Source organism: Montipora foliosa, chromosome 14 (genome assembly GCF_036669935.1).
Source record: "Montipora foliosa isolate CH-2021 chromosome 14, ASM3666993v2, whole genome shotgun sequence".
NCBI classification, from domain to species: domain Eukaryota; kingdom Metazoa; phylum Cnidaria; class Anthozoa; order Scleractinia; family Acroporidae; genus Montipora; species Montipora foliosa.
The window spans coordinates 11,771,031-11,788,530 of NC_090882.1; the positions used below are offsets into that span (position 1 = coordinate 11,771,031).

The following is a 17,500-nucleotide window of genomic DNA, read 5'->3' on the forward strand; positions in this document are numbered from 1 at the left end:
AAGTACTTACACAAATATTGTTAATAAAGGATGCTCAAACCTTTCTGGAGCAGGAAGTATTCCTCCAAAATGGGGAATACGTGTGGGAGAACTTGCAGAGTCAGACATTGAACTTGGTTCACTTTGCTCCTGTGCTTCACGCTGACCAGTACTTGTGACAGTGTGCAGTGGTGGTGCAAGAGGTATAGCTTGTTGCAAGTCACGTAAACTTGGAAATGGTTGTCTTTCACTTGAAATACCTGCATGTACTGAAGTAAGGTCACAGAATAAACCAGTAAAGTAAAAGAATTACAACAAATTTCTTTAAAAATTCACTTATTTTAGTGCACCATCATCCTTCTTAAAGACAGAAGGGAGCAGGGTTGGCGCAGTGAGAGCACTCGCCTCCCACTGATGTGGTCCAGGTTTGATTCCTGGACCTGATGCCAAAAGTGGGTTAAGTTTGTGTTGGTTCTCTATTCTGCTCGGAGGTTTTTTCTCCTGGTTCTCTGGTTTTCCTCCCTCGGCAAAAACCAGCATACAGCTGATTCCAGTTGGCTGTAAGCTGTGCTCAAAGGTCATACATGGACCGTATAGTGGCAGTCAGAGGCGCAATTGTATGCTTTCGGTTCAACATAGTTGAGCTGCATCGCTGCTGTGCTTGCAACGGCGATTAGCAAGACACTTATTGTTATTTTTTATTTTCTTTTTATAATAATTACTGTTACAAGTTTGTTTTTTTTTCTTTTTTTTTCTTCAGCAAGGAGAAAGAAGATAGGTAGGGATGGCTGTTTCTTACATTTTTTTTTTTTGCAACACCATCTACAAAACAGCATACATAAACCTCAAGAAGCATTTATTACCCCCAGCATTGCCCTTTGGAAACCTTGAGAAGTGCACAGGGTTGTCAGTAAGGGCCAGTAGGGGCCAGTAGCCAGAAAAAACCACCGCCTAGTAAGCCATCTTCAGTCGGCCACTTTCGTCCCATTTTACCACCAGTTGAGACGAAAAATCTTGTTAAATTATCATAAAAGAAAATTTAAAGCATTCTTCTACCCGTTTTGAGTGGAATTGACAGCATATTTTATGATGATTTAACATGAGAAATCACGACAAAACTGCTTGCACTCGATCGTTCATACGAATGGTATGGAATGGCTGGAACATTTAACTGAATACACTGTAATTCCCAGTTTTGCACTTAATCTGACAACATAACATCCGAGAAAGAATGTTTTTCCATCCTCAGTCAATTGTGCCAAGCTCACTATCATGGCTGCCTACTTTTAAGTATAAGCCTTCTACTTTCAAATTTATTGACAGCCCTGCATGCTGAGTGCATGGGGGTGAACCTTACATAAAGGTAATTCATCAACTACACTATAACTGCTGACCAGTTGGCTCAGTTGGTTCAGCATCAGACTACCATGCGGGGTCGCAGGATCAAAACCCCGGCTGGACCAACACCCAGGGTCTTTAAATAACTGAGGAGAAAGTGCTGTCTTTGCAATGACGTCTGCAAATGGTTTGACTTTCTGTTCTTCTCGGAAAAGGAATGGTAAAACATAGGCCCCATCACACATCACTTGCTTGGGATGTTAAAGAACCCACACATGGTGATCAAGAAAAGTAGAAGACCGTGGAGATGTAGTCCCCAGTGTGGTGGTCTCTTTCTCATTTTGTGCTTGGGGCACAGACTGCCTCAGCAGTCTGGCAAAGTCCCCCACAGTGTTGTTTATTGACCCTGAAAAGCCCTTAGGGGAGTGGTCAACAATACATTCATTCATTCATTCATTCAACAAATAGGACAGAGGAAGTGAATTTCCTTTTACCACTATGGGAGGCAAGGACATCCCCTGATATTAAAGCAGACAGATTTTAGTGTAAGTAGACCCATTCTTTCCTAGTGGAGTACAACTTTACTGAACAAAAAATAGGTGAAGACCCACAAGGCAGTGTGGCCCAGTGGTTAGGGCGCTTTCCTCGAGATCCGGAGTTCCCTGGTTCAAGACTCATTCTGACCACTCATTGAATTGGTTCCTGGTAGTCCCTGGTTCAATTTCATGGCTGCACTTGTAAATAGCCAACTGGTTTGCCTCCAGCCAGTTGAGATTCTTAACAGTTGTTGTTTCGTTCATTGTTTCATTGACCCTGAAAAGCCCCTACGGGGAGCAGTCAATTAAGTATGTATGTTTATGTATGTATGTAAAATACACCAAAGCGAAGCATAGCACAAACATGACAGAAATCAATGAAATTAATTAATACAAACCTGCTTCAGTATTTTGTGGTGCCATTTGCATTTGCTGTTTTGCATGTATTTCATCTAAAAGAGGGAATTGATATTCCTCTAGATCTGTTTCTTATAATGGTCAAATAATATTATACTTAATGTCAAAAAACAACATTGCATTAATTTTATTTTCATTAGCGTCAACACAGTAAAGTTCACCCTGGTTTCAAGATGATCACAGACCTTTGCTGATTGAATGAACACATTTTGGTCACTAAAAATGTTACAACTACATTACCAGCTAAAGACACATCTTGCAGAACTTTGGTTTCCATTCCAATTCTACAGATACTAACATGTACATTTATACTGATACCTATATGCATAATTAATCAATCTTTTTTCAGTGACAGAGTATGAGTGCAAAAAACTGTTCAGTTGCATTGTTTTCCAAATTGTAATCAGTGATCTTAAGTATGGTTACATAGTAACCAGGCTTTCAAGAAGTCCCCCATAACCACAGAATGTCGGTAACTTTAAGGACGTTCGCGCCAATTGTTTCTGGGCATCCTTACTGCGCACGCAAATGCACACGCCACGTCATACACGAGCGCGCGCGCTAAGTCATAAAATGAGAAATGATAGGGCAAAAGGCCATTGCTATAGCTTTGCCTGGATTTAACGCTCTTGGACGTTCGGTGACCCCTATTTTTCTTTCCAGAAACGGATTTTATTTACAATATTATTATCTCCACGTTGTCCAAAAATGAACAAAAAATCAATGTGGGAAGTTAAAAAAATTTCAAGATTTCTGCTCACGGGACATCAAATCCTGCCATCTTGCGGCTGCAAGGCGCGTGAAACTGTAGTCGCTGACTGCGAACTTGATCTTTAAGGAACCTCACCAGTTGACTAAATTCACTTAAAAAGTCCACTTAAACAATATTTAGCAGAGAAGATTTCACTTCAAAGATTTAATTGCAATATATTTGGATTTACAGACACTGGCCTTATTCACTAACGAAGCCCGATTTTGTCACATTTTGGGTGTTTTTCCGGGCATGTTCTCTCCAAAACGAAGTCGGTGACCCCCCATTTTTTTTACATTTCTGACATAACTAACTCATTATCTTACAGTGGTTAAAGTTTCAGAAAAAAATCAATGTTGAAACATTTTCGCGCGAACGTCCTTAAGGTACTAATAATATTACAAGTGCTCATCAAGTTTCTTGCTAATCAAAATTAAAGCTATAATACACACAATCTTCCACTAAAACAAGAGCAGAAGGAAACGTAAACCTAATTTGTTTGACACTGTCAAGTACCTCTCACTTTTTCTGAAAGATCTGTCCTTCCTATTTTCTCAAGAGCATTTCTCAACACTCTCACATCTGTGCGGTTGGAACATCTACGTTTCCATTCATTAAACATGGCCATGCCCTTTTCAACGACACGTCGATTTTCAATGTCAATGTTTGTCAAGACAGCTTCGGAAATTGAAAGGCGTCTGCCTAGCATTTTCCAGCTTGAGCTGACGTCCTCCGCAAGATCATGATAAAGGGTATCAGAAACTTGATTAGTGTCAAAGTTGGGAGGTACATACTGGCCAGGTTGATCTGAAACAAATATTTTAACATGATTACTGTCCCCTTCATTATCCTTTCAAAGTCATTATTGAGCTATTATTCACCTCTGGACAGGTTACAAAATAACAAGCATGATGATAAAAAAGGAAAATGAATTAGTACCATTATGACAATGATAAATTAGTAATATGAGGAAGGGTGTCCTCCAACACTGCCAAAAGCATGTGCAGATAAGCTACACTGAATATGACATCATCATTATCATCAAACTAAGATTTCATGCACCAATAATAATGTAAGTTATATCTACTGTTTTCCTAACAGTAACATTCATTTTTTCATTTATCAGTTATGAAATTACTATTTGCCTAACCCTCACCCTAAGAAAAATATGAAAAAGATAATGAACTAATGACATCCCCAGAACAATGTCCTTCTTTAAGGATGGTGCCTACTATTGTTATTGCCCATACATTCTGCGCATCTCGATATTCTCTGGTTTTCTATTGGTGATGCTTACCAATACAGGCCATACATTTTTGCGTGGTTTAAAACTATCCGGAGAAAGTAGATCTTAGTAAGTACTCTTGGTATCCAAAAAGAAAATTGAGGGTAATCATGCATTTGTGAGAGATAATAGGGCTTCAATTTGAGAAAGAACGTCATACATTGCTTTGTATTTTAAAGCTTTTTACAAATATTATTCATGAATTATCTTTGAAAAATGCGTGGTTACCTCCAATATCCTTTTTGGATTTCAATAACACTTGTTAAGTTCTACATTTTCTCCATAATCATACACCGAGGCAAAAATATCTTTAATTAGTAGGCACCGTCATTAAAAGTTTGCAAGTTCCCATGAGTTAATGTTGATACTTCCAACAGTGCACAACTGCAGGAAAATTAATTTTCCAACATGACAGTAGCTGACTCCACCAAAATTTAGGTGGTGACATATTAAGCCAATCTGACAGAACAGGGAAAATGGTTTCAATGGACAATAAGACCAGCTTTATATAATTATTACTGATTAACACATGTCATTATTTTAAAATCAATTAAAGCTTATTTATAATCTTAACGTTCTTACTTTGAGCTTGGTTAAAAATGGTGGTGTCGACAGGGCCCGGGGTATCTTCTGCAAAGAAATTTTAAAAAAGTTGTGTCTTTCACATACAGTCATAACAGTTGAACTCTTAGATACCCCGCGAAGTAATATCAGGTTCAAATACGTATTTTAGTAAGTGCAACTCCTTCCACGCATGCCACAGACACTTCTGTACGGGACGCAAGAAAATATACTGGATTGAGCTGCAAGATTAATCGAATCATTTTCACAGTTCAGAGCAATCAATACATTGCAAAAGTAGACAAGCACATGCATTTACTTAAGGAACTTCGTACCTTGTATTCCTAACAGCTTATTTCTTAACCTTTTTTTATTTATAGCGCTCAGTTTTGAGGCGAGGAAATCTCGGTTTTCTTCCGACAGCATATTACGCTGTTCCAACGCACTAAACAGTTCAAAAGGCTGCGTTATTTTTTCAGCAGCACCTGCTTGAATCACATCTCCACAAACAAATTTTAACATGGCCAGATCTGAAATTGTTAACTCGTTGGAGATTTCCAATAGAAGTGTTCTAAAGTCACCCATAGTTGCCGTATAAACAAGAACACTGTAACAAGAGGAAGCAGGGGAACTTACAAGGCCTCATGGGATTTACAAGTTCCGGTTGGATGATATGAAGTACCTACCGGTTGGATTGTGCAAACCGCGCGCACCCTGAATCGAGTTTTTTGTCAACTCATCCGCCATCTTTAGAGTTAATTAAAAGTTGCATTATTGCATTTTTCTCTGTGAAATCACAATGCCTGGACCAGAGGAACCGATCACCAAAGTTGTTGTTCATCCGATCGTTCTTCTAAGCGTTGTGGACCACTTTTATAGAATGGGCAAAGTTGGAAACCAGAAGAGAGTTGTTGGAGTCTTGCTGGGTTCAAGACGAAAAGGTGTTCTTGATGTTGCAAACAGTTTTGCTGGTAAGAATAAAAGCTTATATGTACCCATGAATGGAACAGGAACTTTCATTTGTAATCAGGAACTCGTCTTTTCGTATTCTGCGTTAATTTTAGCTCTTTGCGCATGCACGTAACTGTAAGATCATTATCCTCAGCTCTTCGGAGTTGTAATAATATAATAATAATAACTTTATTTAAACTGCTGAAAATGTATCAGTTTGTTAAAAACAAACTGGTATTAATACATGAGCAGATAAATATAATATTTCTGAAACTACATAAAAATGATAATAAAGGGTAAAATACAATCATATCACATACAATCAAAATTAACTATTTAAATATTATCTTAACAGATAAAGAAGGATAGCAATAAGAAATACAATATTTAATTTACCGTGCATCTATGACTTAATTTGTCCGATTTTAGCAAAAAACTATGTAAGGCTGCTTTGAATGATAAAAAGGTTGTACACTGTAATTGATTTTTATCGCCTGGGTGTACAACCATCTGATTACCTGATAACTATGAGCTAATGTTGTCAAGATCTCCATTAACACAATTGGATGCTTTGTTGATATCTCCATCACTGTAATGGATTTCAGTATCGTCAGCAAGCAAAGTACAACTTGAGTGTTTCACTGCTGATGTAACATCGTTATAATGTGCACAGAAGAGAGTTGGTCCTAAGACAGACCCTTGTGGGAACCTGTCTCGAGGTAGCTTTTAAACCAATGAAACGCAGAGCCAGGCACACCTGCAGATTCCAACTTCTTGAAGAGTAGATTATGATTTATAACATCAAAGGCTTTTCGTAGATCCAGAAAAGCAGCAACAGCTATTTGTTTAATATCAATATCATTGCAAAGATCGGAAGTCATTGACCATCGTCAAGCAAAAAGAGCTCTTAACGTTTGAAAAGAGGGCAAATCCTCCTGAAGAGCCTCCCATTTAACACTCTGGTCAAGTGCAGAGGTTTCAAGATCACCAAAAAGGCTGGTTGGAGTTTCCTGAAACTTCGCATACAGAGTGGTTGAAACTGCATGCTAGCATGCATAAAGAGCACTTTATATGATTATACCAGATATAGTATATCCAAATATGGTACCAACATACACCCACCTACAATTCCATGCACTCAGCCTCACTCACATTCACTTCTACGCACTTACCTTCACTTATACACATTCACCTTCACTTGTACGCACCCACCTTCACTTATGTTCACTCAACTTCACTTGTACGCACTCACTGTCACTTGTATTGACTCACATTCACTTGTATGCACTCACCCTCACTTGAACGCATTCACCCTCACTTGTATGCACTCACCTGTAATAAGAAGATCCAGACAATAGGAGTTCCACAAGAGTGGAGTTTTACCAAGGTTTATTGGACGCAATTGATCTGATCGAAACTTGGACCTTACACGTGTGATTGTTGTTTTTAGATCAAGTTGCAATCATTGGAGATAGAATTTTAGGTCATATTGTTACATCTTTCCCCTTATAGAAAAAAACAGAAACAAATTGTGATTAGCTATGCACAGTTGATAGTGTTCTTGATGTGGTAGTCCTTGTTCCACACTGATGCTTGTTTGACACGCTCAGATCAGCGCAGCTCTGGGGTTGGGAGGTCCTCCTTCCCGGTGTTGTTCTCTTCGCTTGCTGGTGGGGTAGGCTTAATGTCCTTGCCCGGTGCCAGTGAGCTGGGCTCACTTGTTTTCAGGAGGTGTCTTTGGTTTCCCCTGTATTGAATGTCGCCTATTTTGACAAAGTAGCTTTTGTGATCTAGAGGTTCGGCGCATGTCCCCTTTGTCCAGCGTTCCTTGCCAGGCAGTTTTACTCTCACCGTCTCGCCAGGAGAGATCTCTTCAAGAGGTTTTGTGTGTTGGTTGTAATGAAACTGCTGGCGCTGCTTTGCTCCCAGTAGTATGTGGGCCTCTCCTTCTGTGTTGTACCTTGGCTATAACAGTTTGCCTGTTATTGGTAGTAGTGTTTTGCTCCGCCTTCCCATCAGCCTTTGCGCTGGGCTCATTCCAATACCCGTGGTGGGAGTGTTTTGCCAATCTAGTAGTGCCAGTTACTCCGACTGGCCAGAGTCTTTGCTCTCCTTAAGGCGCTTCACTGTTTTCATGGCATTCTCCACCTTTCCATTCGACTGAGCATACATAGGTCAGAGACAATGTCACGTGCTTGAATTCCCATGTAACGAGGATGTGTGGGATCCCAAATCTTGCGAATACGGCTTTCAACTCTTTGATTATGCTTTGCGCTATGATTGCTGTGACGCATGCGACTTCGATGAAGTTACTATAGTAGTCTGATATGACTAGAAGAGTTCTCCCTTCGAGTTGGCACAAGTCTGCTGTGACCTTGGACCATGGCCTGGCTGCAAAATATATCATGCTGTGCGAGCGGCTCCTTACCCTGCTCATTGCGGTGAGCGAGGCAGACATCGCAATGTTGAATGTACTCCTTGAGTTCGACTGTCATCCTTTGGCCAATATCAGCTTTCACATTCGCAACGTATGCAGGCTTCAATTCTGATGTGGCTGTTGTGAGTGGCTGCCATCATCTTCTTGCGAATGGCAGCCGGCACGACAAACTGATGGCCCTTGAACATGATCATGCATTGTACCACTAACTCATCATGGGTGTCAAAGTAAGGAAGCAGACATTGAGGGACATCAGCTCTGTTAGAAGGCCACCCACGCTGTATCATCAGTCTCAGCTCCTGAAGCACTGGATCATCAGCTGAGGCATGCTCTATCTGTTGCCATCAGGCCTCACTAACGGGAAGCAGCAGCTTGTGATCAACTCCCTCCAGCTCCTGTGTGAGCTCTGACGAGTTAATACTTGTCTTAAGAACATGTAACATGTAAGGGTAATAAATTGATCATGACAAGAAAAGGAAAGTTAATTTTTAAAATGTGAATATATTACTCTAAAATTAATTTTTATACCCCCAGTACCCAGACGACTTGATATCTCAGTGACAGAATGTTCATGGTGGTTGGATATAGTCATTTTTAAGTCTGTTTTTTAGATGTCTTTGCAACTTCTTATGTTGTTTCCTTAACTGTGATGGCCATCTCTTCAAAGTAACTTCATTTCCGCATATCAAATGCCAATATGAATAAAGATAGTGTTAAGTTGCTTCTACAGCCTAAGTTAGCCACTTTTTTGTCTTGTGAACTTCAGTAACCATGATCATTTTTTGACATAAACAATCTAAAGCTGAAATCAGTTAATTTATTTAAATACAAATACATGTAACTTAGGCGTAATTTTGTATGCTTTTTGGCAGTTCCATTTGATGAAGATGACAAGGATCCAAGTGTTTGGTTTTTGGATCACGATTATCTAGAAAACATGTATGGAATGTTCAAGAAAGTGAATGGTAGGTTTTGCACAAACCATGTGAGTAAATGTGAACTGTCCATGCAGTGATGTTGAAGGAGCCTTGCTCGTCACCATTTTTTTTGTTAGGTTGAATTTGTTGGTTTTCAACTTTGCTCAAAGAAGTCTTTTTTTTTTTTCCAGGTGATACTTAGTCTGTTACCTTTTCTCAGAAGTCAACTTTTTGATTGTGTTTATTCATGTCCTAAGATTCTCTATCATTTGAGTTTGCATAATTATGAGAAATCAACACATAAAAGTAGAAATTCCTGATTAAAGGCAACACATTATTACAAAAATGTAAATGTATTGTAAAAAAGTAACATTCTTATTTTTAATGATTTTACTCAGTATCACTGCCAATATAACAATGTAATTCGTTTTGGAAGGGGGCTGGTGAATTTTGTACATATAGGGTTCAAGGGCATCAGTGACCTATCATTCACTTTTCCTTCATTCCCAACCCTGTAATAATTATTTTTATTGTCATAAAAGTCAGATTTCAAAAAGCCAGGATTCAATGCTCTTGGTGCCACTTAATATTATTAGGGGAAAGACTTAACATACACTTCTACCCAAATACAGGGTACTTTCCGTTTACGCTTTACATCAAGAAGTGCATCATTGATAATGTGATGGAGGTTCCATGGGGTAAATGTCAAGAATTTAGTCTCACTCCTAGGAGTCAATGGATAATGGTGTTTTTGATTTAATTCATGAGGAATTAAGTGATCCATGTGAAAGTTTTTCTTCACATAATTATGAGTAGATGTCTTTAAATTTATTTACTGGTAATTGTTTTCTTATTTATACACTGTATTTTTTGCAGCTAGAGAACGAATTGTAGGTTGGTACCACACTGGTCCAAAACTACATCATAATGATGTTAAAGTGAATGAGCTAATAAGGAGATATTGTACAAACTCGGTGAGCAAGCATTGGTACTTTTTTAATTGTGATAGGCTTGATGTGCATCAGTACCGGTAAATGGATCAAGAAGAGTTTATCATTAAACTGTGGGGAATCTTGTGAGAAAGATCTGTTGGAGGGCTAGTTTTCCTTTCTTGTTTAACATTCACTTCACCTTAATTATTCTTGGAAAAGTATGCACACAATTTAAAAGTATGTCTTTGTCAGGAAGATAATCTCCACTCTGGAGTTTATACTAGAAAAGTTATTTCCTTAGTTTTTCATGGGTGTCGTGTATTCAAGATTTTTGACATGTTTGGAGCCTTGCATTCAGGTTTTAAAGAATGATTATGTACTTATTGACTGATTGGGAGGGCCGGACTGGAAAATATTTGGCCTGAGGTCATGGCGTACGGACCAAGCGCAGCGAGGTCCATGGGCCATGACCAAGGGGCAAATATTTTCCTGTCTGGCCCAACCTAAACTCAGTCAACAAGCATTTTATCATATGGGCTCTTTACACTATTTATGAGCACTCAGAAGATGAAGTTAGGACAAAATAAAAAACAAAAAATATGCACTTCAGAAAATTTGTCTAATACGTTGTTTGCATTTGCTTTTCTGGCTGTAAATAGGCCACTCTGGAAAATACCATAATAATCTTTGTCTGTCCCCCCAAATTTTGCATAAGCATTGTTTCCAGTTTCTCTAGGGACTTACAAAGGTCCCAAGAGAAAACAAAAACAATGCTCATACAAAGAGTATTATGGTATTTTCCGAAGTGGCCTATTACTTGGATGTTAAAAGTGACGAAATCCCCTAAAATTGCATTGCACGGAGCAGTACGTGTTCCTAGTAGGCCGTACAGCTTTTTCCGGCCCTGCTCGCACTAATGGGTACGGCCCTCATACAGGGGTTTTCCCAATAGCTTTGCAATAAAAGTGCGCGCGGGGCCGTACGGGCCATACAATAAATATTATTATTGTTCAAATTTGAGTCTGGTAGCTAAACATTTCACACCCAATTTGTCTTGTACAGTATTGGTACCTTGATGCAGATATTATCCTCAGTCTTTAAAAGATTAACATTAATTATTAATTCACTTCATTTTGTTGTTACAAGGTTCTTGTTATTATCGATGCGAAGCCTAAAGATCTTGGTTTACCAACAGATGCTTATGTGGCTGTTGAAGAAGTACATGATGTAAGTGTGTGTAAAGAACCCTTGGACACCTTGATCTCTGCCTGTGGCATTGCTCTACACCAGATTGCAAATGATAGTTACTTTACTTCCTTTCCTTAAATTTTGTCACTATGAGTGGTGATGCCCAATACTTGATACAAGCACACAGGGCTGAGTTACTGAAAGTATGGTTAGTTCTAACTAATGATTACTAGAGCAGTTTTCAAATGAATGTTGTAAAACCAAAACCAAAGTAATTACTTTTGTCAATCAAAAAGGACGGAGACAATCCAGTTAACCAATCAAAACTCGGGAAAATGTACACACGCGAACCACGATTGGTTTTGCTTTCGTTTCTGATTGGTTGAAAAAGTGGCGAGAGAACTCTGGACCAATCACTGAGTGAAGTAGATGCAAAACCAAAGTATTTCGCTAATTACTTTCGACACTCAATTGAAAACCGCTCTAAGGATATTGTCATGGTATTTAATATGTTGTTATTCTAACCTTAACCCTAACCTTTAGCCCCTCCCCATGTGACAGTGAGACTTGCAGATTTTACTCTGTGTAATGCCTGACTATTTTACTTGTCAATTGGAGCAATTCAGGTGTGAATGGGTAAACAATATCTGGGTCCACTCAAAAACTCAGGCTATATTTTGGTTCACTATAAGAGAGCTAGAGAGTAATGGATGTAGAGATGGGAACTTTTACATCTCTGGTGTTTGGTACAAACGGGGGCATGGGACTCGACTGTCAGAACCTTTTAAGAACTCTCGCAAATAAGCTTTCGAGCAAGAATAATGAACCCTACACCAGTGTTATTTCCTGGCTACGAATACAGCTCTCATTTGCTATATTAAGAACTGTACACAGATGCGTCAGAGGCTCTAGATATCCTTTCAAATCACGTGAGGTCTCAGAAGACTTCACTCTCGCTGTAGGTGGTCTACATTTGTACTCATAATTTTAGGCTTAGATTTTTGATTAGCTTTTTCTTTAGTAATGCTTAATTGTCTTTTTCCCATTTTTAAATTATTCACATATCGTAAATAGTTTTCTATCGTGAACATATAATTTAGTTTTTAAAATTTGTAAAAAATTTCTATATATATAGTTTAAAATTGTAAATATTTACTAATTGTTTTGATAGTTTGAAATAAAGTTTTACATTATTTTTATTATCATTATTATTATTATTATTAATTATTATTATTATTGTACAGTACATGTAACATGATAAAATTTTATTTTACTTTTAATGGCAAAGTTTTCAATTGAATAAAATAAGGCAATATTCCTTTACTTTATATATACTTGTGGTTCAAACTTTTTCTTTCAAATCTTATTTTCTCTCTTTCAGGATGGAACTCCAACAACAAAAACCTTTGAACACATCGCTAGTGAGATTGGTGCTGAAGAAGCAGAAGAGGTTGGAGTTGAGCACTTACTCAGGTAATACACTCTAAAGGTGACAAAGTGTATCCCATACGTTTTTGTGTGGCTTTTACTAAGCTTTCAAGTGGCTTGAAAAATCAAATCAGGTGGAGGAATGTGTTGGGGGGGGGGGGGGACCAAGTAAGGAAGCATTAAGTATGATAGGTAGAGGCCTCTGTCTGTAAGTTAAGCCAGGCATCATACACACAGTAGACTAGGGAATGCTGCAGCCTCCAGCCCTTAGTGCCAGTGCTGTTCCAAGAGACATACAGCTGGACCATTTCAAACCCCTGTACTTTCGAACATTCTTTGTAAGCTCAACTTCAGGAAAATGCACTTGAAAAGTTCTGAACATTGTGGTCATCCATGTAGTTGTACACGTATCTAAAGCTCCCTGCTAAACACAAACAAGCATTCAATAATTGAATAGGAATCTAACTAAAACTTACTCAGAGTATGGTGATTAATAAAAATTAATCTGTTTTTCTTGTTGTGTTTAGGGACATAAAGAACCTTACAGCCGGAACTCTTTCTCAACGCATAACAAACCAACTTCTGTCTCTTAAAGGCTTAAATTCACGCCTCCAGGATATCAGAGATTATCTTGACAAAGTAGCTACTGGCAAGCTTCCTGTTAACCACACAATAATTTACCAGCTACAAGATGTGTTCAATTTGTTACCAAATTTGAATCTGGAGGAATTTGTCAAGTCGTTGTCTGTTAAAAGCAATGACCAGATGTTAGTTGTTTATGTGGCATCTCTTGTGCGAGCTGTGATCGCGCTTCATAACCTTATTAATAATAAGGTAGCTAACAGAGATGCTGAAAGAGATGAAGCAAGCAAAAAGGAGGAAAAGAGCAAAGAAAAAGACAAGGAAAAGGAAAAAGACAAAGACACTAAAGATAAGAACGTCCAGGACAAAGATAAAGATGCTAAGAAATCCTGAAACATTGAGGCTTGAATAATTTGAGTAGTATTAATAGTGATATTTTTGTATCTAGCACTTTGTCGAACTTCAAAGACGATTTTTTCCTTTATTGTAAATCAGCGGATTTTCTGTTTTCTGTAGTTTAATTTTCTTCATAAAGTTCTCTTAGATGTTAAAACTCACTTCAAGAAATGGCATTTGAAATTAACTTAAAAAATTATATGAGTTGATCAGTCCTGATGATCAGTAAATAAACATAGGAAGAACCTTGTCGTTGTTGTTGTTGTTGTTTTTGTCTAGATTTTTTGGCCGACTGCAACATGCAAGACCCGAATCAAAGTTTGGAGAAAATCCTTTGTCAAAACACGAATCACAACGTAATTTCATGACTTTCCTTCCTCCCTTTTTGTGCCTAAACGAAAATGTTTTTGGGCTAAGTGGCCCAAGGAGATCATTTCACTGTCGACGAGAATCTTATTGGGTGGCAAAATAGAGGGTTCCTTGAGGGTTGAGGGTTGGGACAATTAAAGATGGAAACACCCATACAACTTTTGATTGATTCACCGGAATTTCCTTAACTACGACTGCACGAATATTCCATTCGGACAGTTTTAGTCTTTGCAGCGATTGTAACCCGAACTTAGTTTGATGGCTATCCGAACTAGTAGTTGGAAGGTCACAAGCTGTTCGGAGCACCAGAGTGTTTTTCGAGCATTGGAAAAGTACTTTTCTTGAAAATACCCCTTATACATGAACACGCTTGACGTCATACTTGTACATGAAGCAGTTTGTTCTGACCCTTGAACAGTTTATATCATTACCCGGGTGATCTCGAATGCGATCATTCACGCATTAAGACCTTCCCCTTACCTTTTTAACATGCTCTGCCCAGTTCTCGCTCTACCGATCTAAAAAATGTCAATTTTCCGTTCACGTCGTGGCTGTTTTCCCGTCACCGTGACGTGACAATTCATGAAAGACATTCCGCGCGCTCTCGCAGAGATAGCTGAACCCTTGGAAGCGTCTTTATATCTGAGTGTATTTTCAGCCGTTGTTATAGCCTGGTTTTTCATCATTCAACAGTGTTGCAGAGTGGTTACACTGACAGGACTGAATCAATGATCTTGTTCTTGGAAATTACGATTACATCGGGAGAGTGTGGTCGCATGCTTGAACACTGAAATTAATACACATCTCGTCGTCTTCTGTATCAATAAAGTGAGTTACTGCAACCATGGCAAAAAAAGGTTAGTAAGAAAATATTTGTTGTTGTAAGAACGACAAAGAAGCGCGAAAATAAAACATCAAGAAATCTTGTACATTTCCACCATGTTTGATGGCATCGGTTGTTGAATTGATGGTTCACGTTGTTTTGTAAATTGGTAGTTAGAGTTGCATTTATAACTGCAATCTTTGTCGCTTGTTATATACTTCAAACCCCTGTGAATAAGATGCGAATAAAACAATATAATACGGTATGTTTACGACCAAGCCAGATCAATGATCTGCGATATTGGCCCAATAAAAGGCGACAAATAACAGTATGCGACTTCAGTTTCAAACGAAATCGTCGACCTTATGGCGATCGCACGTAACAAAAACATAGAGCAAAATATGGCCGACTGAATCGAAAGCGTACTTCATGTTATTTTCAATTCAGTTTACTTCCGTGTTGGACTAACCATTCGGTTTTCAATGTAAGAATACTTGAAGTTTTTCAGCTCTTACTTATTTTTGACATGATCTGTATTCAGACACAGTCACACTTTGTTTTGTCAATAAAATATTCAAATTTATTCTCAACTTGGTCCAACTTCTTCTGCTTCCCTTGTCTCGACAAAGGAGGCAGGGAAGACCCTGGGAACGAGGTTGAAGAAATGATCTGCTTTATTTTTAGAAAATCCGCTTGAGGCACGCGTTTGATGTGCATTTTCACTGTTTTTTTTAGGAAGTGCTCCGTCAACAATGACAAAAGATGATAATAGAGACGATGTAGCAGCAACTAAGGATTCGCTTATTGTCAACCAAATCACAGAGCGGTTTGAAGAGTTACGCAGACTGAGAATGGAATTAATTTACGCCTTTGTTCAGTGGATACCGATCAGGCGGCGTACTTTAGAGCAGTTAGAAGAGCTGGCGACAAAACTACACGAACATCACAGGAATGTGAACATAACAACCATTACAGGAGCATCCATGGGCACTGTAGGAGGTATTCTGTCTGTGGCGGGTCTCATTGCTGCACCTTTCACATTTGGTGCCGGGATCATTGTGTCTCTTGTGGGAGCTGGGATTGGTGGTGCAGGAGGACTGGTTATGTCAGGCTCCAAAGTTGTTGAGATGATCTTGGAAAAGTTAGGTCTCAAAGATGTTCAGGTGGCAATTGAGGAGGATCACACAGCTTGCGTTGAACTTCAACAGCAGTTAGACTCCCTGGAAGATTTCATCTCTCAGTTAGCAGAGTTCCTTAAGCCGTTACATGACGACGCGTTGCTACTCAGGGAATTGGAAGGAAATGGGTTCCAGTTCTTGCGCGCCCGAATATTTTCTAACGTCATCGGTTCATCAACGGAAGAGAGAGTGGACATTGGTGCTAAGTTCTTCCGAGCGGTCACGGCCGCCGCCACATTGACAACGTCAGCTGTCGCAACTGCAGGCGCCGTGGCACGTACCGCGGCTTTTGCAGGTACGCGCGTGGCGCACGTCGCTGGCTCTGTCATAAGCGCAGCACTCATCCCTTTAGATGTTACTCTGTTAGTGAGATCATCTTTGGAACTCCATCGTGGATCCACATCCTCGGCTGTGGAGGACATTAGACAGAGATTGAGTGATCTGAAATGTCCAGATAAGGAAGAAATTCAAGGTTTGGTAGAAAGTTTCATCGATGAGAAATTTACTGAGGCGTATAACAAGATGAATGACGAAACAAACAAAGAAAATGGTGTTGGTGATGTTTAGAGACGAAAGACTTCTTTGACAATGACGAAAGGGGTTATAAAGCTCAAGCTAAGGCGAGAAACTGATATGGGTTGTGCCTTAAGCAAATCCTAAGTGAGGCAGGATAGCGCTACTAGAGCGTTTTTGAAACAACCAATTGCATGTTTATAATAGGTAGTCGGAAACCCTATCTGTAGTGCAGTTTCCTTATACCTTAGACTATAGGAGTATTAAGCGTTTTCTGTAGCTAGGAAAGACGAGAATTTTATTCTATTTAAACTCGAAGAAAAGGGACAATTATTTTTCAAGATTATAAAGCCCTTTCAGAGGGTCTGGAAGGGGTTTCTCGTGATCCGTGAATTGACCCGACAACAGAGCGTGTATCGGGAAAACTGAAGAAATACAGCCGTGATTCGTGAATAATATACATACCGTGATGCGTGATCCTCTAAAGTTGTAGTGCGTGAATCCAGATTTCTGCCCTTAACATGTCGTGACCATCAGACAACCCTTACATGAATACATGTAATTTGTCTGTCAAGATGGTTCGAAATAGGTCTTCTGTTATTGTCATGTACCGTAATCTGCCATTCTCATGTTCTGTGACCTCTGTGGTTCATTTGTAGTTGACATGTACTGAGACAAAAGTTGAGAGATGATATGTTGCAATCATCTGTCCAGGTCACTGCCAATCAGAGACTGGTTCGTTGGAAAATGAAATAAAAGCTGCCCGAGTGTCAAATTTTGTAACACTTGCTAATTGTTGCAATGCTTGGCGAGCGTCAGAGTACTCGTTTCGTTTTATTTGACGCCGGAATCGGGCAAAGTAGATGGACAACCCATCCACAAAGAAACATTTTAATGAGCCTATCGAAAGACAGGGGCA

General features: G+C 39.1%; 3 protein-coding genes across 4 annotated transcripts in view; 2 read left to right on the plus strand and 1 right to left on the minus strand.

Moving 5' to 3' along the window:
* Positions 1-5,488, minus strand: part of LOC137985254 (uncharacterized) — a 26,161-nt gene extending 20,673 nt beyond the window's left edge. For both annotated transcript variants that reach the window (XM_068832822.1, XM_068832823.1), the window contains exons 1-5: positions 5,203-5,488; positions 4,889-4,936; positions 3,538-3,828; positions 2,252-2,305; positions 41-248 (exon numbers count right to left, since the gene is read on the minus strand). In XM_068832822.1, the coding sequence (XP_068688923.1) occupies positions 41-248; positions 2,252-2,305; positions 3,538-3,828; positions 4,889-4,936; positions 5,203-5,452 (851 nt within the window). In that variant the 5' untranslated portion in view covers positions 5,453-5,488. The remainder of the gene's footprint in view (positions 1-40; positions 249-2,251; positions 2,306-3,537; positions 3,829-4,888; positions 4,937-5,202) is intronic.
* An 86-nt stretch (positions 5,489-5,574) lies between these two features.
* LOC137984770 (26S proteasome non-ATPase regulatory subunit 7-like) lies at positions 5,575-13,948 on the plus strand. The gene is made up of 6 exons (XM_068832044.1): positions 5,575-5,838; positions 9,128-9,220; positions 10,049-10,146; positions 11,251-11,331; positions 12,674-12,765; positions 13,248-13,948. The coding sequence occupies exons 1-6, from the start codon at positions 5,667-5,669 to the stop codon at positions 13,693-13,695; spliced, it is 984 nt and encodes a 327-aa protein (XP_068688145.1). The 5' UTR covers positions 5,575-5,666; the 3' UTR covers positions 13,696-13,948.
* A 631-nt stretch (positions 13,949-14,579) lies between these two features.
* The window catches only part of LOC137984769 (apolipoprotein L3-like), a 3,700-nt gene continuing 779 nt past the window's right edge, over positions 14,580-17,500 (plus strand). The window contains exons 1-2 of the mRNA XM_068832043.1: positions 14,580-14,924; positions 15,626-17,500. The exon at positions 15,626-17,500 is cut by the window's right edge and continues 779 nt beyond it. Of these exons, the coding sequence (XP_068688144.1) occupies positions 14,912-14,924; positions 15,626-16,635 (1,023 nt within the window). The 5' untranslated portion in view covers positions 14,580-14,911 and the 3' untranslated portion in view covers positions 16,636-17,500. The remainder of the gene's footprint in view (positions 14,925-15,625) is intronic.

Excerpts from the sequence above, each read along its gene's own strand:
- LOC137984770 (XM_068832044.1), top strand. The coding sequence starts at position 5,667 with ATGCCTGGACCAGAGGAACCGATCACCAAAGTTGTTGTTCATCCGATC. Across the intron at positions 5,839-9,127 it reads TGTTGCAAACAGTTTTGCTG|TTCCATTTGATGAAGATGAC; the intron begins GTAAGAATAAAA and ends GCTTTTTGGCAG. Across the intron at positions 12,766-13,247 it reads GGAGTTGAGCACTTACTCAG|GGACATAAAGAACCTTACAG; the intron begins GTAATACACTCT and ends TGTTGTGTTTAG.